This window comes from Schistocerca nitens, chromosome 4 (assembly GCF_023898315.1).
Source record: "Schistocerca nitens isolate TAMUIC-IGC-003100 chromosome 4, iqSchNite1.1, whole genome shotgun sequence".
Classification (NCBI taxonomy): domain Eukaryota; kingdom Metazoa; phylum Arthropoda; class Insecta; order Orthoptera; family Acrididae; genus Schistocerca; species Schistocerca nitens.
The window spans coordinates 146,950,618-146,973,357 of record NC_064617.1 but is presented as its reverse complement, the minus strand read 5'-3'; the positions used below and the strand labels follow the sequence as shown (position 1 = coordinate 146,973,357).

General features: G+C 40.2%; 1 protein-coding gene across 1 annotated transcript in view; it reads right to left on the bottom strand.

The window, feature by feature from the left end:
• Positions 1-22,740, bottom strand: part of LOC126251685 (A disintegrin and metalloproteinase with thrombospondin motifs adt-1-like) — a 167,850-nt gene that overhangs the window by 63,382 nt on the left and 81,728 nt on the right. Inside the window, exon 9 of the mRNA XM_049952272.1 lies at positions 21,559-21,761. Coding sequence (XP_049808229.1) covers positions 21,559-21,761 — 203 coding nt within the window. The remainder of the gene's footprint in view (positions 1-21,558; positions 21,762-22,740) is intronic.

Below are 22,740 nucleotides of genomic sequence, written 5' to 3'. Positions count from 1 at the left end.
CATAGTATAAAAAAGTAGAGTAAGAATAAGAATCTTTATTAGCCGTTCGGTATTTTCTCATACAATGGGCTTCGTCAATAAGTTCAATTACAGTATAGAGTTGGTTATATTCTCATAACAATGTATATATAAACCATATGAATGTTAGTGTAGTACAATAGCACACATTTGGAATTTTATATGTTGTTAATTTTACAATAAAAAAGAAAACATTATAAAAATTTATATTAAGCGGGGAGTATTCATGTTGATGACACTGTGTTATTATCATATACAGGGTGTTTCAAAAATGACCGGTATATTTGAAACGGCAATAAAAAGTAAACGAGCAGCGATAGAAATACACCGTTTGTTGCAATATGCTTGGGACAACAGTACATTTTCAGGCGGACAAACTTCCGAAATTACAGTAGTTACAATTTTCAACAACAGATGGCGCTGCAAGTGATGTGAAAGATATAGACGACAACGCAGTCTGTGGGTGCGCCATTCTGTACATCGTCTTTCTGCTGTAAGCGTGTGCTGTTCACAACGTGCAAGTGTGCTGTGGACAACATGGTTTATTCCTTAGAACAGAGGATTATTCTGGTGTTGGAATTCCACCGCCTAGAACACAGTGTTGTTGCAACAAGATGAAGTTTTCAACAGAGGTTTAATGTAACCAAAGGACCGAAAAGCGATACAATACAGGATCTGTTTGCAAAATTTCAACGGACTGGGAATGTGACGGATGAACGTGCTGGAAAGGTAGGGCGACCGCGTACGGCAACCACAGAGGGCAACGCGCAGCTAGTGCATCAGGTGATCCAACAGCGGCCTCGGGTTTCCGTTCGCCGTGTTGCAGCTGCGGTCCAAATGACGCCAGCGTCCACGTATCGTCTCATGCGCCAGAGTTTACACCTCTATCCATACAAAATTCAAACGCGGCAACCCCTCAGCGTTGCTACCATTGCTGCACGAGAGACATTCGCTGACGATATAGTGCACAGGATTGATGACGGCGATATGCATGTGGGCAGCATTTGGTTTACTGACGAAGCTTATTTTTACCTGGACGGCTTCGTCAATAAACAGAACTGGCGCATATTGGGAACCGAAAAGCCCCATGTTGCGGTCCCATCGTCCCTGCATCCTCAAAAAGTACTGGTCTGGGCCACCATTTCTTCCAAAGGAATCATTGGCCCATTTTTCAGATCCGAAACGATTACTGCATCACGCTATCTGGACATTCTTCGTGAATTTGTAGCGGTACAAACTGCCTTAGACAACACTGTGAACACCTCGTGGTTTATGCAAGATGGTGCCCGGCCACATCGCACGGCCGACGCCTTTAATTTCCTGAATGAATATTTCGATGATCGTGTGATTGCTTTCGGCTATCCGAAACATACAGGAGGCGAAACATACAGGAGGCGGCGTGGATTGGCCTCCCTAATCGCCAGACATGAACCCCTGTGACTTCTTTCTGTGGGGACACTTGAAAGACCAGGTGTACCGCCAGAATCCAGAAACAATTGAACAGCTGAAGCAGTACATCTCATCTGCATGTGAAGCCATTCCGCCAGACATGTTGTCAAAGGTTTCGGGTAATTTCATTCAGAGACTACGCCATATTATTGCTACGCATGGTGGATATGTGGAAAATATCGTACTATAGAGTTTTCCAGACCGCAGCGCCATCTGTTGTTGACAATTGTAACTACTGTAATTTCGAAAGTTTGTCTGCCTGAAAATGTACTGTTGTCCCAAGCATATTGCAACAAATGGTGTATTTCTATCGCTGCTCGTTTAGTTTGTATTGCCGTTTCAAATATACCGGTCATTTTTGAAACACCCTGTACATGTGGATAACACTATGTCATTATCCTAAGCTATTGATACAAATATAGAGCACTCGAAATATGTCTATTATGCCTATATGTTATATATTGTTTTTCCAAATTTATGTCCTACTACAGGCAGAGGTACCTTTCTCTATGTTAAAACAGCAAATCTGCCATATTACGATCTTTATATTCATCAACTGAGTAAAATGCTTTACCTTTGAGCCATTGACCCAATGTTGTCTTAAATTTATTTTTAGATACTGTTTGTATAATTTTATGGAGCATGTTAAACAGTTCGAGGCCTACATATTTAGAACTATTATGTATCTTGGACAATCTAGAGTATGGCAGATCTATTGTGTGGTTTCGTCTTGTATTGTGGGTGTGGACAGATGACCTAAGGGGATATTGAGCTATGTTTTCTTTTACATGTAATAAGCAATAATAGATGTACAAACAAGGAACTGTCATGATGTTAAGTTTTTTTGAAATGTTCCCTGCATTTATACCTAGGATATAAACCCACTATACATCGAAGAGCTTTTTTTTGCAATCTGAAAATTGATACTGAATTGGGAGAATTTCCCCAGAGCAGAATACCATATGAAAGATGGGGGCGGATATTAGCAAAATATGAATGCAGCAGTAAGTTTTGGCTGACATTACTCCTAAGCTTATAAAGTAGGATCATAGCACGTGCAAGTTTAGAACAGACGTATGTGATATGTTTATCCCAGCTAAGTTTCTGGTCAATCATCATTCCTAACAGTTTAACAGACTTATTTTCTTTGTTTGATACCTTCAAATTAAAGAATATTTCCTCTTTTTTGTTTCATTTATGAATAGGGAGTTTGCACTAAACCAATGAACCGATTTTTCAAATATTATTTTATTTTTTTCTCGTACAGACTCAAGAGTCTGTCCTGAATTGATAAAAGTTGTATCGTCTGCATAGAGGACTGTTTTACAGGGTAAATACTGTGGCATATCATTAACATACACTACAAACAGGAAGGGCCCAAGTATGGAGCGCTGTGGCACATCTCTTTTTATTGTTTGTGGGTTTGACAGCTGCCCATTTACACTAACAAATTGTACTCTGTTTCTTAAGTAGGATTCTAATAATTTCAGGGCGTCCTCTTCCATGCCAGAGGGGACAGAAGATCACTTGATATCTTCTTTATGACAAAGTTTGACAGACCATAGAAGTCCTCTGCTCTGGAACTACTTAGTTTGCCTATTGTATTGCCAACATCATTTTCAATTATTCTTGCCCAGCAGAATATATGGACTACATACTTATTTGAACCTAAAAGAGTTTTAGCATCAAGCACGACGTTGGGGGGAGACAAATCTTGTTGTAAACTGAAGTTAACAAAGTGTGAGTTTAAGATATCTGGGGCTATGGGTATAGCTAGTTGAGTTGTTGGTCTATTTATTTCACTTTTAATTATTTCCCAGGCAGCTTTACAGCAGTTTCTAGATTTAAGAATATAGTTATCATTCGCCCTATGTTTTGCCAAGCTTATTTCAGATCTATAAATTTTTCTTATTCTAATGTACATCTCTTTGTACTTGGTGCTGTTATGAGATAAGTCTTTAAACATAAGAAGCATAATCCTGATGCTGTTGAGGTATGGTGTAAACCAATTATTTAGTCTCTGTGGTTTATGAGCTTGATTATTATTCTGTCTTTTTACTAATCTGGGACAACACTCATCAAATATTCTTGCAATTTCCTCTATAAATAATTTGCTTGTGTTATTCACACACATGTCTTTGTATAAGATGTCATTCCAGTTAACTGACCTTAATGTACTTCTAAACTCTCTTATGTTGCATTCATCCATAGGTCTAACAGTTTTGTGTTGTTCATCTGGAATGCTGACTGGAACTGTAATCCATAGGCCATCATGGTCAGCTAGGCCTAACTTGACTACACCAATTTCAACATTATTTTCATGGATATTACTTATTATATTGTCTAAGCATGCATTATAACTTGTAGGCTTATCATTTAGACAATAGCAATCAAAAGCTCTTAGGCTATCCAAGAATTCCAATACGATATGACTCTGTATCCTGATATCCATATTAATATCACCAAAATTTAAGATTCTTTGGTATTTATATTTAGGCTTAGTTAGTAAGACTAACAGTTTTTTTTTAAATTTACTATAAATTTATATTCACTAGAAGATGGTGTGCGATATACAGATGGAACAATAATATTATGTTTAGGTATATGTAGAGCTGCAGCCTCAAAGGTGGTGTCTATACACAGGTCTGTGACATCAGTGGTAAAGTATTGTAGATTTAGTCCATTCTTAATATATATTGCAACACCCCCATGTCCAATTGTTGATCTGCAGTAACTACTAGCTAAGGAGTAACCTTATGGAATATTGAGGTCAATTTCTGATTAATATAGCCAGTGCTTATTTACACGAAGTATACCACAGTTGGAAGTTTCTAACCAGTACTGCAATTCTTCCAACTTCTTTCTTAAAGACTGTATATTAATATATAAGAACAGAAGACTATTTTTGCTAACCCTGGGAAGTACAGAAGAGGGTTCAGATTGTCTTCTTAAGGGCACTTCTATACAGCTGACATCTTGAGTTGTTTGTAAGTCTACCGTTGGTAGCCAGGCCCCATTTTGACAACATTCAGATACATCTAGTTTCGTGGGCTCAGTGTGAATGGTTTGAAGATTATTTTGATCCTGCTGGAACATATCTGTTAATATTTTGCCAGACAGACCAGCAGGCTTTACAGGTTTCCCTGGTCCAGCGGTATTACTGTAAAGGTGGCCATTTCCTTACTCACAGTTTTGGTAATCAGTTTCGAGATTAATTTTCTTCCTTGGTTGTTGAGGTGGAATCCTTGTCGTGTATAGCACACCCTGTCAAACTCGCTAGCTTTAATGATTGTGTTATTGATTGAGCACTGTGCAGCTGATAAGTTGCTGCAAAGTGGCTGGGCCAAAAATAGCACTGAGCAAAGCACTCAAGGTATTGCAGTGAGCTCTGAATGAATGTGGAAGGGGGAGGGAAGGGAGGGGGGAGGCACACTTGGCGGGTTACAGCAGCTCAGCAACTTGAAAATCCTGAAATGGTATGTGGGGGAGTGCAGCGCCATGTGCTTAACATGGTGACTGACACACAGTGACTGCCAACCTGGGGGGCATATGGTGTCAGGCACGATTGAGGCTCTGCTGTGGCTGCTAGCGGCCTCATGGCATTCATCATGTTAAGGAGGTGTGGCAAGATGATGCAGGAATGAACTCATCTAAACATAAAATTTAAAATATCACTGAAAACATCAAAATTGCTTACAGACATGCCCTGAAAAATCTAAAGACAGCATTGCATTTATGGTAGTGAGACAAGCTTGCTAAAATTACTACTAGGTGTATAGAATTATTGTTAACAAAGTTTTTAACATTTATATTAAAAGTAGTTCATGAATGATACAAACATAACAGTATATGCATGTGATGCACAGTTAGAAGAATCTTGATGTCATCTGGGGAATAAGTATGTTTCTATTACACAGGTCTGCGACTAAAAACTGCATAGGATTTTTTAACATTTTCTTATAGATTTTGACCCCCAAAAAGCAGGAAAAATGTTCAAAAATTCTATCACATAGGTTTTTATGTGTATTGCAGTATTTATGTTCATTAGTAATAAACCTATGTGGTTTTTTAATTTAATGATTATTAAAAATTATATAAATTATAACTGATAAAATAAACTTAAATTAAAAAAATTTACAATATTAATTATTCTTTGTTACCACTTGTAGGTTTTACTGCGAACTCCTGGGCACCAGAAGCAAATGCAAACAATCTAGTTGTTCAGTTTTATCATGTTGCAAGTCAAATGACGATATGTATCTTGCATGAAATGAAGAGAAACTCTCAGTAGATATACAGGGCTATTACAAATGATTGAAGCGATTTCATAAATTCACTGTAGCTCCATTCATTGACATATGGTCATGACACACTACAGATACATAGAAAAAATCATAAAGTTTTGTTCGGCTGAAGCCGCACTTCAGGTTTCTGCTGCCAGAGCGCTCGAGAGCGCATTGAGACAAAATGGCGACAGGAGCTGAGAAAGCGTATGTCGTGCTTGAAATGCACTCACATCAGTCAGTCATAACAGTGCAACGACACTTCAGGACGAAGTTCAACAAAGATCCACCAACTGCTAACTCCATTCGGCGATGGTATGCGCAGGTTAAAGCTTCTGGATGCCTCTGCAAGGGGAAATCAACGGGTCGGCCTGCAGTGAGCGAAGAAACGGTTGAACGCGTGCGGGCAAGGGGCAAGTTTCACGCGTAGCCCGCGGAAGTCGACGAATAAAGCAAGCAGGGAGCTAAACGTACCACAGCCGACGGTTTGGAAAATCTTACGGAAAAGGCTAAAGCAGAAGCCTTACCGTTTACAATTGCTACAAGCCCTTACACTCGATGACAAAGTCAAACGTTTTGAATTTTCAGCGTGGTTGCAACAGGTCATGGAAGAGGATGCGTTCAGTGCGAAACTTGTTTTCAGTGATGAAGCAACATTTTTTTTTAATGGTGAAGTGAACAGACACAATGTGCAAATCTGGGTGGTAGAGAATCCTCACGCATTCGTGCAGCAAATCACAATTCACCAAAAGTTAACATGTTTTGTGCAATCTCACAGTTTAAAGTTTACGGCCCCTTTTTCTTCCGCGAAAAAAACCTTACAGGACACGTGTATCTGAACATGCTGGAAAATTGGCTCATACCACAACTGGAGACCGACAGCGCCGACTTCATCTTTCAACAGGATGGTGCTCCACCGCACTTCCATCATGATGTTCGGTATTTCTTAAACATGAGATTGGAAAACCGATGGATCGGTCGTGGTGGAGATCATGATCAGCAATTCATGTCATGGCCTCCACGCTCTCCCGACTTAACCCCATGCGATTTCTTTCTGTGGGGTTATGTGAAAGATTCAGTGTTTAAACCTCCTCTACCAAGAAACATGCCAGAACTGTGAGCTCGCATCAACGATGCTTTCGAACTCATTGATGGGGACATGCTGCGCTGAATGTGGGAGGAACTTGATTATCGGCTTGATGTCTGCCGAATCACTAAAAGGGCACATATCGAACATTTGTGAATGCCTAAAAAAACTTTTTGAGTTTTTGTATGTGTGTGCAAAGCATTGTGAAAATATCTCAAATAATAAAGTTATTGTAGAGCTCTGAAATCGCTTCAATCATTTGTAATAACCCTGTATTGCTATTGAAGGGAGCAGTGCTGTTGTTTCTGTCTAGTCATGACTACAAGAGGTTGTGTTATTTCTCCAAACAGCTTTTGTTATATTTGTGGTGAATACACTATTGAAAGTGTAGTGTCGGCAGACTTGCCAACACTACGCACACTAATTGAAAGAGGCGGCCAAGATGCACGCGCTAACTCACGAAGGATGGAGTGAGGTCTGAAACAGGATATGTAATGAATGCTATAAAGAAAAGTACGTAGCTTCTGGAATACTTAACTTTAATCCATCCTTTGTATACATCGTTCTTGATGAGACATCTGGAGATTGTGGCAATACAAGTGAGACTCTTTAGATTCATGAAGTAACTAATGGCGCCTTGCTAGGTCGTAGCCATGGACTTAGCTGAAGGCTATTCTAACTGTCTCTCCGCAAATGAGAGAAAGGCTTCGTCAGTGTGGTCGCTACAAAGTCGTCGTACAACTGGGGCGAGTGCTCGTACGTCTCTCGAGACCTGCCGTGTGGTGGCGCTCGGTCTGCGATCACTGCCAGTGGCGACACGCGTGTCCGACATGTACTAATGGACCGCGGCCGATTTAAAGCTACCACCTAGCACGTGTGGTGTCTGGCGGTGACACCACAGAAAGCCAACAGAGAAACATAAGTGATTTTATGAGGAAAATTTATTTTGGTTACTTTAAATTAAAACTTGGTGATCAAGATAAACCATGGGCCCCGCATAAGATGTGTAGAAGATGTGAAGATCTTCGTTTATGGTTTAGGGGTAAGAAAAATGCATTTAGATTTGGAATTCCTATGATATGGCGTGAGCAGAAAAATCATACCACTGATTGCTATTTCTGTTCAGTTGACGTAAAGGGATTCAATTCAAAAAACAAAAGAAGCGTAAGTTATCCTAACCTTGACTCAGCTATACGCCCAGTGCCCCATAGCTCTGAAATACCTATCCCACAGCCACCTTCCAGTTTGGATGGATACCTGAGTGAGTTGGAGGATAAAGTTACATTACCTCCTTAGGGTGAATCAAGCTCAGATTTTTCTTCAGACGAAGATGAAAGAGCTCAACTATTTTCTCGAAGTGAGTTCAATGATCTAGTAAGAGATTTAGGCCTTTCAAAAGATGCAGCCAAACTGTTAGGTTCCAGATTAAAAAATAAAAACCTTTTATCATCTGGCACCTTATTTTCATGATACAGACACCGAGAAAAAGAATTTACCCAGCTTTCTTCAAAAGAAGGAAATTTAGTTTTTTGCAGTGATGTGGAAGGATTCATGCATTGCTTTGATATGCAGTATGACTCATCTGAATGGCACCTATTTATTGTTTCATCCAAAACTCATCTTAAAGTAGTATTATTGCACAATGGAAATAAATTTGCATCTCTTCCAATGGGACATTCTGTGCATATGGACGAAAACTATAATGATTTGGCCATTATCCTGGAAAAAATCAAATATCAGGACCATCAGTGGATGGTTTGTGGGGACTACAGAATACTCACGATGCTTTTGGGTCAGCAGGCAGGCTATACTAAATACCTATGCTTATTATGCTTGTTGAATGTTAGAGCCAGAGAAAATCACTGGACTAAAAGCGATTGGCCACCCCGAGAAACTTTAAAACCTGGAGAAAAAAAGTTATCAATATTACTTTGGTACCACGAGAAAAGGTTTTGTTGCCCCCTCTCCATATCAAATTGAGGTTGATGAAAAATTTGTAAATTCACTGCAAAAGGATGGGGACTGTTTTAAATATCTATGTACAAAATTCTTGAAGCTGTCAGAAGCAAAGTTGAAAGAGGGAGTTTTCACTGGCCCCGACATAAGAAAACATTTAACCGACACTCTCTTTGTGGAAAATATGAATGAGAAGGAAAAAGAAGCTTGGGTATCGTTTAAGGATGTAGTGAAAAAGTTTTTGGGAAATACTAAGGATCCTGACTACAAAACCATTGTTCAGCAGATGCTAGCAGCTTACGAAGCTCGAGGCTGCAAGATGAGCTTGAAGGTCCATTTTTTACATTCCCATATAGACAGATTTCCCGAAAACCTGGGAGCTTACAGTGAAGAACAGGAGGAGCAGTTTCACCAGGTTGTCCGTGATATCAAGAGACGGTACCAAGGAAGATGGGATGTCACTATGCTTGCTGACTTCTGTTGGATGCCTAAGCGAGAAATTAAAGGTGGAAATTGGAAAAGGACTCGGCGAAGTAGCAAGGAAAAGAAGAAAAGGTTTCATAAAAAACATGAATAAGTATGATATTGTTACTATATGTCTCAAAATAATGTTTCATTGGTTGTAAAAAAATATTATGTTTGATAATTTTGAATAAATGAGTGCTTTTACCAATTTTTTTTGTTTGAATTTGCAAAAAACCTTATGTGACGGGAAAAAATGGACATCACTTCTGAAATCAGTGCATTCTACAACACAAAATTCATTAAAAATATCTCAAGCAGCTGAGAAAACTTTTTGCTGACCTGTGTTATTGTCAAACAAATAATTATAAATTTTGTATGAATAATCTGAGTAAGGGTGGTAAAACAACATTTCTTGCTATGTACACAAATGATTATCGGCAGCATTAGGAAGTTGCGCTAATTTCCCGTCAGTCCATATGTTTACTTAATGGAGTTTAGTAAATTAATATATGTAAGATTGTCTTTGACTAACATATGGCTGCAGTGCCAACACGAATAAAGTCGTCAGGCTGACTAATTTTTCTGCAGTTCCCTTGTGGTGTACAAAATAGAATAAAGCCAGTTATTTTGCTCTGTTTGAAATGAAATAAAGTGATTTGAGGTTGCTAATCAACTAAGAGTCTGTGTTGCATATGTTTAAAATGTATAAATGTTGTAATATGCCTAATCTCATGAGTCCAATTGTAAGTTGGTGTACTGAGTAAGGCAGTGGGCCACATGACTAAGTTTTTGAATTGGCAGGCAGAACTGAATACAGGGTCTTTTTTGTATTCACCTCTTGCTCAATGAGGCTGGTTTTGGTAAGGTTTGTGCAGACAGAGAGCTGCTTGGGCTTAAGTATTATTCAGAACTTAGAAATATTTTGATAGCAGTTCATGATTTAGAAATATTTCAGTATATACCAGTTTAGGACTTAGAAATGCGAGGATAAGTCAATTATTATCTGCAATTTAGTTATATTTTTGTTTATTATGGTAGTACTGTCATTTTACATTGATGACACTTGCTTTGTTTATTTGTTGTTATATCTTTGCAATTTTCAAGTTGCTAGGTTAGTTTCATTATCGTTGCCATGCTGTTAATCATGGCTGCTCTGCTGTCTATTTGCACCAACGAAGAGCAACAATCAGTGATCCACTTTTTGTGCTCAGAAGGCGTTTCAGAGGCCAAAATACATCAAACACTTTTGGTACAGTATGGGAACAGTGTTTTGCCACAACAGAGTGTCTACGAATGCATTGAAAAATTCCGAAATGGTCGCACAACTGTTATGCACGATGTAGGAGCTGGACGACTGTTTACCGCCACAAATGAAGAAACCATTGAGTGTTCACGTGAAATGATTCTCTTAGACAGATGATTAACTATTGATGAAGTGGTACATCACCTGCAAATTAGTCACAGTTCTGCCTACGAAATTACCCACAATAGACTTCGTTTCATAAAGTTTGTGCAAGATGGGTCCCAAAACAGTTCACACAGTTGCATAAACAAACACGCTTGGACATCAGCAAAAAACATTTAAATCACTATGGTAACAAAGGCGATAACTTCTTAGACAGGATCATTACTGATGACGAAACATGGATCCATCATTATGAGCCAGAGAGTAAACGGCAGAGTATGGAATGGAGACATCCAAATTCGCCATGTAAGAAAATGTTGAAGACCCAACCATCCACAGGAAAACTGATGCTTACAGTTTTTTTGGGACACAAAGTTCCAGAACTGGAACATTATGGGGAAAGGGGCACAACAATAAGCAGTGTACGTTACAGTGAGATGCTTACTACCAGGCTTAAGCCTGCAATTCGAAGCAAACGCTGAGGATTGCTGTCAAAATGTGGTGTGTTGTTGCACGACAATGCCCGTCCGCATACTGCTGCCCACACTGCTGAAATGCTCCAGAAACTAAAATCTGAAGTACTGAATCATCCTCCATGAAGTCCCGATCTTGTTCCTTCTAACTATCACCCGTTTGGTCCACTCAAACAGGCATTAAGGGGCCCTTGCCTCGGATGAAGCAGTGAAAGAAGTGGTGCATTCCTGGCTCGTAGCTCAACCGAGAACCTTCTTTTATGAGGGCATCAGGAAGCTTGTACAACAATGGACCAAGTGCAAGAACCTTCTTTTATGAGGGCATCAGGAAGCTTGTACAACAATGGACCAAGTGCATTGAAATGCAAGGACACTATTTTGAAAAATGATGTTCTTGTAAGTTTCCTATTCGATTACAGTAAAATTTTATAACTACTTTGCAGGTAATAATTGACTTACCCTCGTATTTTGGAACTCTGAGTGCTAGTAGACATTGAATATTTCAACCATGGTGAATTTGACACTGCATAATGACTTTTATGTACTTGCTGAACTTCAAGATTTCTTTCCAGTTTAAGTGATTTGTTGCACGGCCCAATACTGAGGTTCAGTTTCGTTACTGCCTATGAATGCTCTGCTTGCACTGCAAAATTAAACATTTTGGTTTCTTGTATCTATACTGTGTTCAATAACCATCTGTGTGAGGCCATTGTACAAATAAATTTGTGTGTGAGTTTAATAAACAAAACAAAGATTAATCCTTTGGTTTTAGCCCACATTATTATCCTATGGGATCATATTCTTAATTTTTCTTATCATAACTTGTTTTTGATTTATTTTATTATTTAACTGTTTTGTCATTGCTAAATTAAGGTGCCTCCTCATAAATGTTCCATACTTCCCTAAGGACTTGAAGCAACAGTGTATGACAAAACCCCTTTTGATCAGTTGAGACATATTCAAACCTAAAGTGGTGTACTCATCATCTGGTGATTAGGTTGCAACGAATTGACGCCTGCTGGCAATTAATTTCTCACTATTGTTGCCGAGCCCAGTGAAGTTGCAATTGTTTGGTCTGGTCCAGGATTAATCAGTTGTAGCTAGTGAAGCTGCAGTCCTTGTCTTGGAAATCAACAATCAGTTAAAATGGTCTTAGAAATGTTGTCATTAAAATGGATATATTACAGAGTAAAAGTAATGCATCCCAAGATTATAGAAGGAAAAATGGAAATGTCTCTCTCATCATGTAGAAAGGTCAATTTTCTCACTGTGGCTGCTAGCTTGGGACATTGAAAGTAGATTTAGTATATTTACCCAGACTTGTGAAATTTATTAGAACTGAAACAGATATCACAACAAACACTCAGTTTTAAAATGTAGGACTCCAAAGATAATTGTGGATGACACGATCAATAAAAGTGCTCCACTCTTCTAATACATATAAAAAAGTGCAATAACTGTGTACCAAATGTTTGTGTTGGCTTGAACTTTCTGCGTGTGCAGTTAAAATCAGACAATGGAAACTCCAGGCGGGAATATGAACAATATAGGAAAAGACAGATTGCTACGTACTGTAAAGAAGACATGTCAAGTTGCAGACAAGCACAGTTAATTACAGTAAGTAGCAGTATGGGCAGTTAGCGACTAGGCATCTTTCCTGATGGTAAAATTTGCAGTAGTATAGTCTTCTTTCAAAACAAAGACAAGTAGGCATTTTTTGTTTTCCCTTGTTTTCACATTAGGTGGGTCTCCTTCACACTGGGTCTTGAGTTCTGTAATCCTTTCCCAGCCTACTTCTCTTTACTCCCCGTAGAAGGAACTAATAGTTTCAAGAGCCTTCACATTGAAATGTGTATATTGCCAGTACTGGAATTTTGCTTTCTGAATATAAGTGCTGGCCACTCATTGTGTCTCAGTGTAATTTTGCTAATATGCAGATACAGAACTTTGACACCTACTGCAAGTTTTTTAAAGTACTATGATACCTTATTATGAACAACAAATTGCCCAAAAACAACTATTTACTATGTGCACATAAAAAAAGAAGCTAAACATTGTAGCTCATATTCTGAATTTGTGTTTCTCAAGGACTGTGTGAGAAAAAGCACCATTCTCTGAACAGTGCGGCTGAACTTGTGCTCATTGATAGCCTTGAGTGGGACAGATTAAGTGAATTTGCAAGATATGTTAATCCATGGTTGGAGAGAACGAGACAGCAGGGGATGAATGTGGGAATGGAGTGCCGGAAGTGTGCCTAGTGTTCACAAGAAGCCTATTTATTTAACTAATATGGTGGTAGTGTGGAGAAGGAGTGGGTGGCAGCAGGAAGTTAAAGAAATCTAGGAAGCTGTGGAGGGAGGAGGCAAATGTAGGAGTAGAATCAATCTGCAAAATGTGAAGTATGTCTGTCTATTTTTCCAAAGGTCCTGTGTTAGCCTTGGAACAACTTCAGTCCCAACATCCTCTATACTATGTGTTTAGTATTTCTGTTTTTTAAATCATGTGCATGGTGGTGTGGAACTCAGTAGAACTCAAGCCAATATGTTAACTTTTATTACATAGTAAGAATGAAAATTATGAAATACACACAGCTTTTGTGTACTAGCTGATTGCACACATATACTAACAATAAACAGCATTTCAATTCCAAATATGATTGAACAAGATATAAAAGGAAAATGGAAACAACTGTTAAATGTATTATGTACCAATAATTGTATTTAATGTTGAATAAGAATGTGACTGAGGTAACTTGAGAAGTGATTGATGCTTTAGCTATTTGTAGTCCTTTGTGCCCTGAACCTTAGCAGTACCCTGTGGATGTTTGATTGGCAATGTTATTTATAGTTCTCTAGGAATCAAGCTTTCTTAATGCATAGAGTAGATACTCATCTACAATGATGTTGCTTCTAACATAACAGTTTAGAGAACATTGTGGTACAATATGATATGCTGTACTGACTCCACATTCACATCTGTCTGATACTATTTTCCCAGTTTTATGCATGTAGAGAGGGTATGAACTGTCTCATTTTGGAATGGATTGTGCCTCTACTTGGATTCATCTATTGTAGTTCCTTTCTTTTGCAGATGTCTGGTGAACAATTTGTAAACCAAACAGTCTGTGTCTTTAACGTGCTAGCACCTTTGCCATGTATTGGTTTCCCAAGGCTTTAATTGAGCCTTGATTGTGTCTTGGTCCCCAGTGAACTCTGTCACTTCAGTGCACCTTTCCATAACCAATAGCATGTAACTCTCTATCTGATAGTTATATCAGGTGGACACATTCTCAGAATTATCAAAGAAAGGTATTACTGATGTACTAAATGCTTCTGTTGATTTTAGAAGTACACTTTCCTGCATGCATCTTCAGTGTGCTTTTGCATATTGGTGGTACAACCACTGGGTGGACGCACTTGCTGAGAATCCGACAATGGCAAGACAGATGGTAATATGATATAGCCTCTCTGCTGACAGTGGTAATTTATAAGTCACATTTCCATCTCGAGCTAGTTTATGCATATTTTGTAACTTTTCTCAGAGATGTAAAATTTTCTTTTTTCGTATAACTACAATCCTAAACACCTACAGCTCTGATTCCTACAATTAAGATGTTGTCCTAATTTGTGGATACGATTTCTAGTTAAGACACAATTTACCTTTCAGTTCCAAAATAGTTGTCTTGTGAGCAGCTACAGTATAAAAAAGGTTGTTGCTTTTACATGCAGATTTGCCCTTTATTTTCTGAGACAACAAATAGGGTGTTAGCTGTGTATTTAACGATACTGTCTACTTTATCTGCTCACTCCAGCTCGGTTAGCAAGGGTTCGATGGATAAATCACAAAACCTTGGTAACGTGCTTGATTGTCTTCAACAGTGCATCTTGCCACTCAGCAGTTTTTTCACTACAAGAATCCATTAGATTATTATAAAGGCATATTAGAGTTTGGTGATCTATTAGCCAGTTGAGAATCACATACTGCTAAATGTCTACAATGCACCTATGGTGTCCATCATTGCTTGATGTACAGGACCGTATTGGAAAAGACACAGCAGTACATAATCAAGGGGGAGGACTCTCAAACCCTGATGGAGACAGTACACGAGAACTCACCGCCCTTGGCTGGGAATGCATTTGTGTAAATCGAATGACTCAGTTCAGCACAGTGATATTGTCGCATAACTACATAGTTGAGATGGCCGACATGGCCAAATTACACGACCTGCTGAAGATTAAATTATTTCTTCACATGGTCGTAAATGTAGAGATATACAACCCCTACCCCCCCCCCCCCCCCCCCAACAATGCCACAACTGCTAGCACTTTGCACATGCGGGTATTCGAAGTGGTGTCACTCCCCGGTGCCGCAAATGTGCTGGTGGTGTCACACAACTCAACATTGCCAACTCCCGCACACAGTACCACACAAATGCGCCAACTGTTTTGCAGCCCATCTGGCCAACTACAGGGGATACATTGCATACAAGGAGGTCTGAGGTGCAAAATAGCTAAACATGTAAAAGGTATGGCCATCACAGTTCTGAAACTGCCCCCATTCCCAGTAAGGAGTGGAATATCCTTTGCTGGAGTGGCAGCTGGCACCCCCAGCAGCGCAGGGCAGTCAAAAGAACCTCAGAGTCATGCACAACAAACATCCACAGCAACAGACATACAGCCAAGACATACAATACCCAACACCACACCCACATCAGCTAAACCACAAAATGCAAATAACACCCCCACCCTATATCCTGAGACCACAGACTTCAGCCCAAGACAGACCACAGAAGATGCACCTACATAGGGGCAGCCACAACATGAGGAGGAGGAGGAGGAAGAGAAATGACCAGAGCAGGGGAACATGACCACACCACAAGAACACAGACAACAGGACACCAATGGGCACATACACAAGTTGGACACCAACACGATAGCCCGAACAACTCACCACAGAAGCCACACAGGTGCCCCAGCTATGACTCAGACAGCTGACACACAAGCCAGTCCACAGCAAATGCCAACACAAGTACCAGTGGCTGCCAACACAACCAATAACCCACAGGCTGACACTCCCAAAATTAACTCAACACTCTGAAGAATAATGGAGACATTATTTCCCAGGCTCATGACCACCGAAGTAGTCATGAAGATTATGGGGTGTGTCTCACAACTCTTCTCACAGTTCATGTCGGGCTCGCTCAACTGGACTAGCAGACAAACTATTATCAGACTACTGTTTACACCAATACATGGATAACACGCCACACCAACCCTGAAACACAGTCGCCAACACAAACTCAGATCCTGTTTTGGAATGCCAAACGGGATTGCAAACAAAAGAACCGAAATGGTTGTTTTCGTGGAGCAAAAGGGTATCTGAATCATCCTAATCAACAAAGCAGTGCTTACGCCTCACAAACAACTAAACATCTCATGTTATTGCATTTATCGTACCGACCGTGCAGATGGCAGGAAGGGGGGTGGTACATCCATCATTGTACACAAAGACGTAGAGCTCATGAACATCGAGCTCCCTGCACTTGAGAGACTAAAGGCTATGGCTGTCAGGGTTAAGTTCAACAGAGCCAACACCACACTGGTATCACTGTACAACCCTCCTAAAAACATAGTAACTCAGCATATCAGCACAGTTATCAACATAGCACCGCAGGTTATCGCTGCTGGAGATCTAAACACGAAACACCCTGACTGGAATTCATGAATACATACCTCCAACAGCTAGAAACTATACAATCATGCAGTAGGCCAAAACTACATTATATTTGGGCCAGATGTCACCATGTATGTGCTAGCACAGGTCCTCAGGCCAGACATGTCAGACATAGCCCTCATCGAGGACATCACATGCTCACTCAACCTGGAAAATGATCTGGACTCAGACCACATGCCTGTAATACTAAACACAGAAACAACACTGCAGGATGCAGAACCACGCAGAATACTGAACTACAAGTTCGCGAATTGGACCCTTTTCAAAGAAATGTTTGATAGTCATAGTCCGGACACCCACAAAATTAACAACATCCAACAAATTGATGAGGTGGGGGAGGCTCTTACTATTGCCATCTGAGGCACAATGACTGATACCATTTCACATACAACAGCACTCGACAGCTCTGCCCCAGGAAATCCTGGGCCTTAGCTCAATGAGGAACCACCTCAGGAGATATTGGCAGCGCACCAGGTTCCCATTCTGCACACTGCATGTCAACAGACTCCAGGATATACTACGAGAGAAAAGGCAAACATTTTGAAATGAGCAATGGGGCCAGAAACTCTTGTCCTGCCATGTGGAAGCTAGCCAGTTACATCACCAGGGAGAAACATTACATTCCCACTCTACAAGGACCAAATGGCCTAGCTTACTCCACGAAGGAGAAGGCAGAACTTATGGCCACAACACTTGCAGCATCTTTCATGCCGAATCTGGCTCCTTCAGATAGAGTATTCACACTTGAAATGGAACAGGAGGTTGCATGACTTGTAGCTCAGCCCACTTGCAACGAAATCAGCTATCAGGTGTACCAACGTTATGAAAGCCCCTGGACCCAGTGGCATTCAAAACCATGTCCTCCAGTAGTTCACAGATAGAGCCGTAGAATACCTTGCTCGCGTAATGAATGCCATTTTTGAACAGCAACACTTCTCTGACTTTTGGAAGATGGCCAAGCTCCTGATGTTCAGAAAGCCAGAGAAAGATCACTCCATCCCACAAAATTACTGACCCATCAGTCTGCTGTGCTCGCTCAGCAAGATTGTTGAGAAGGTAATACTAAAACACATCACTGGGCACCGCATCACCAATGTCACCCTAAGACCGGAGCAGTTTGGCTTTAGGCATCCCCCTCAACAACACAACTACTCCTCTGTGTAGTCAAACATACAACACACAGGTAAAACACGAACAAAGCCACAGGGGCTGTGATCCAGAACATCAAAAAAGCTTTTGACTGTCTCTGGCACAGCAGCCTTATACGCAAACTAAGTGATGCTGGTGTCACCAACAGACTTGTACGTCTCATACAATCCTATCTCATGAACAGATGTTTTAACAATGATGTGTAGGGCAAGCAATTGACACAACATGGTATCCAAGCTGTAGTACCCCAGAGAAGCATCTTGGGCCCATCTTGATGAACCTCTACATTAATGACTTTCCAGCAACACAAAACATGATGTTAGCCATGTACGTGGATGACACAACCATGCCTGTGCACGACTGGAAACCATTGAACATAAATTCACGAGTACAGACAGCTCTCAGAACTGCCAAGCCTTGTTTTGAATGATGGCATATTAAAGTAAACATCGACAAGTGCGAAGCAGTTCTGATCACACACAGAGCGAAGCTACTTCACAAACATCAACACAGTCTACAGGTAATACTACATGCATGCCCAATACGTTTCAGAGATATCTCAGTGTCTGGCTGGACTGGGAACTTACATGTGGGGGACCACACTGAATACTTTGCCAACAGAGCACAAATGAGACTCAAACAATTCTACCCAGTGCTCAAAAGGGAAGTGCACCTAATAGTAGGGTGTTGAAGTCCATATACACGACACTGATTAGACCTCTGATTATGTATGCAGCTCCCATTTGGGGATAAGCAGCTCCTACACACCTGTAGATCATACAGAACAAAGTGCTATGCATCATTAGCAATGCTACACACGCACCATGGATCTTCACAATGAATACTGCCTTGAAACCCTCAAGAAGGTATTCAAAAGACACACCACATGACTATACAGGAACTCGAGACACTCGAACAATCCTTTCATCCTCCCTCTGGGAAACTATGATCACAACCATAGATGGAAGCATAAGTGGCCAAAGATGCTACTAGCTAGGGCATAACCACCTATGGCGAGCTAACATACACCCACAAGCGACAACCTCAGCAAGCCCCTACAAATCAGCAACATTGACTGGATATGCCAGCTGCTATTAAAGCTGATCAACAGGCTACAGCAGGGAAACCGACAAGCTCGCACACTAACTCGCAAACAAACTGCCAACACTACCCTACGCTGTGAATCGGATACATGACCTATCGGACACAAAATGATGGTGAACCTAACTGCTACAGGTTTGCTGATGCTGACCGAGAAGCCAACACTGGCAACCAGCAACAGCCACTGAGTAACACCACTGCACAACATCAAATGTATCGACCTGCATGATACCCACTACTAACAAAGCCTATCCTTGCATGACCTGTTGCAGGCAGCGAGAAAACCATTTCTGCTCTTACAAGCCAAGAAGAAGTTTTTTCCCTTGGTTCTTGCCTTGGCACTTTTTTCCCTGTCCCCTTCAAACCACTACCATTCATTCAACTTTTGACCCAATTTATCTCCAGATGAGCACATATTAATGGTTAACCTTAACCAAATGTACGCAAACATCACAGTACCCAAACCCTGTGAGACCTCACTTTAGTGAGAACTAACCCTTATGCAGAGATGGCAGTAGACCTTTTGTGTTGGCCATCATGCCGGTGTGGGTGTTAGGGGCTCCACCTCTTTAAAAAAAAATAAAAACAAAAAATATACCTACCAACAGCCGCCTGTAACTCCATGATGACCAAATGCTTGTTACATAAATATGTCACTTCAGCACCACGATCACAACCTTAGAACCGAGCGAGGTGGCGCAGTGGTTAGCACACTGGACTCGCATTCGGGAGGACGACGGTTCAATCCCGTCTCCAGCCATCCTGATTTAGGTTTTCCGTGATTTCCCTAAATCGTTTCAGGCAAATGCCGGGATGGTTCCTTTGAAAGGGCACGGCCGATTTCCTTCCCCATCCTTCCCTAACCCGAGCTTGCGCTCCGTCTCTAATGACCTCGTTGTCGACGGGACGTTAAACAAAACTAACCTAACCTAACCATCACAACCTTAGAATCAACCAGCTTCTGGATCACTATAGCTGTAGCTGGGAATTAAGGTATTATGTCATTTCTAGTGTAAGGATTGTAGTGTTTTGAGAACTTCCACGTAAATTCTAGAACCCCTCAACCTTCCACCGTCTCGAACACACAAAATTTTAGATGTGAGTGGGGGAAGGAACCCTATCTACTGTGCGTCACCTGCCTGTGTGTGCAGATCCAAAGTTTATGATGAAAAGACGGTAGACACGGCGGTCGAACAGCACCAACAAGTACTTATTGGTCGCACAATGGAAGTTGTAATGAAAGCACATTGCAGAACCAAGGAACTTCTGTGTTATTCTGTGCTGTTTTATAACTGTGACTATTGTTAGTGACAAAAGAACATTTTAGTTGAGAAGACTTTTAAGTAACTTTTAACTTGAACTTGCTAGAGGCAAGACATGTGTATGATTCCTGTATAATCGAGTAGTGGTTATCAAGCCAATTCTGTTGTAAATGTAACTTACTTGTTTCTGATGTGAGACGACACGGGTGACTTACAGGAAATCAATTGTTTATGTGAGAAGTGTGAAGTTCCTGTGACTAGCATCATTCTTCAGAGAAGAAGTTTGTAGAGGTTCCAGAAGCCGGCTATTCAGAGAAGAAGATCGGCTGTGTACACCAAGTAAGTCAACTCGTGTAAGAGAAGTGGGAAGTTTGCATATACACTTCACACACTCTTAGTCGTCAAAAATGTTAGAGGCTTCTGGCTGCTAATCTGCCAGTCTGTATAATTTCGTCATCTCAAGCCTAGTATGCCTGATACATTAATTTTAGTTAGGACTATAAAGGTTCAAAGTATGTATGTATGTGTGCCTCAATGAACTTAGACACAAGTTAACTCATTTTATACATAGGAAACCTGCATTCTTCTGTGGGTCATAGTCACTGATGAGGCATACTAACTGTGTTTATTGTTATTGCCAAAGTTGAATCACTATCACTGCATCCAAAAGAGCTCCAAAGTTCCCTAGTCCCCTGTTGCTGAAGATTTTCAGTTACATGTGGCTGACAAAGTGAGTATAAAACAAATGCTGTTCATATGCTAAGGTATCATCTACCTCTCAGAGCATCTGGTGATGGCAACTTCATTAGCTGCTTAGGTATTACACACCTACCAAATCATATTGGCTGTCCTCGTTAGCATGGTTAATGACAGTTTATGCAGGGGAAAAATGAAGAATTATATGGTATGGTATGTTTGTTTACTTGCAAATTTAATTATCATTTACTATTTTCCCTCCAAAGTGTACCTAATTATATAATACTGAAGTGTGGTGGACATCCCAATGGAAAATATGACCATCAAGCTAATTTTAAGTTTTTGAGAACGAGCATAAAAAATGAAATGTTTCCATAACTCAAATGTGTAACTATGTTTGTTACACTTTATTGTGTTTCTTTGAAAAAAAATCTTTCTGTGCCAAAAAAGGAAGTAATCATCTCCATCACATATGTAGTACCTTGGATTGTTGCAGCGTCTTGTCGATACTCGAATCCCTGTGCTTCCTGTGCTTAGTAGGCCATCATCTCCCAACAGGCAACCTGATGCACACTCAGAGTATGGAGACCATTCACTCCAACCACCATCAACTTGCTGATTTGCAAAGAAGCCTGCTTGGATAGCTGACAGTCCTCTAGTGATGCATCGACCACTGCGGCACCACTGCAATGTCATTAAAATTGCCAGTTTTTATTTACATGGAAAAACAATCATGATTGAGCATCAGTTTTTTCTCCAGCTACAGCTACTATATGGTTTAATGGAACCAAGTTGGATCACATGCATGTGTTAAGAATAAAAGAACAACATAAATTCATAAGCTGATCATCATCATCTTTTTTTTTAAATGCATAGCCACTACCCAGCCAATCTATGGTAGTAGTTATCTTTACTCAGTTATCTGTACTCATTCCATTGTTCCTCCTCCACACAGTTTTCAAGAATCATATGTAGTATAATAAAATGAGACAAAATGCTAAGAAACACTTAATTAGAAGACGACAATTTTGTTCTGAATAATGCAGCATTACAAAGTAATTTATGAAATCTTACATTTGGCTATGCATTAATGTAATGTAAGTGTGTGATTTGGAGACAGTAGAGTGTTGTTAGAATTGTCAGGAGACTGTTTCAGTACTGTGCATCATTCTTAATATTCATATAATGGGTGAAATGGTGATTCAAACTTTTGATGCTATAGTTGACTAATTATTGCAATGTCGTTAAGCAGCAAGCCAAGAACTGTTAACTACAGTCCGTAATTGCTCAATATGGTACAATATTGTGATAATAATACAATGGAGAGTATGGGCAATGTATGGGAAGATATTGACCTCCGAAAATAACTCCTTGTCTTAGCATCAGTGGAAGTAAGATTGAGTGGCAATATTGTAGAAGTATCAGAACTTTCCCATGTTACTTCTTTAAGCTCTAAACGTGACTATACACTGTTGACTGAGAGGTGTTTTTGTGGGATACTGTTTAAAAGAGGACTTCATGTGTGTACATAATAATCATTTGCATCAGGGCAGAACGTTTCATACCAGTGGCTAAAGGTCATACATAATACCTGTAAATTATGCAACTATCAGTCTGTGTAGCTGTGATAGAGCGATTGTGATAGAAATGTTGATGTTATAAT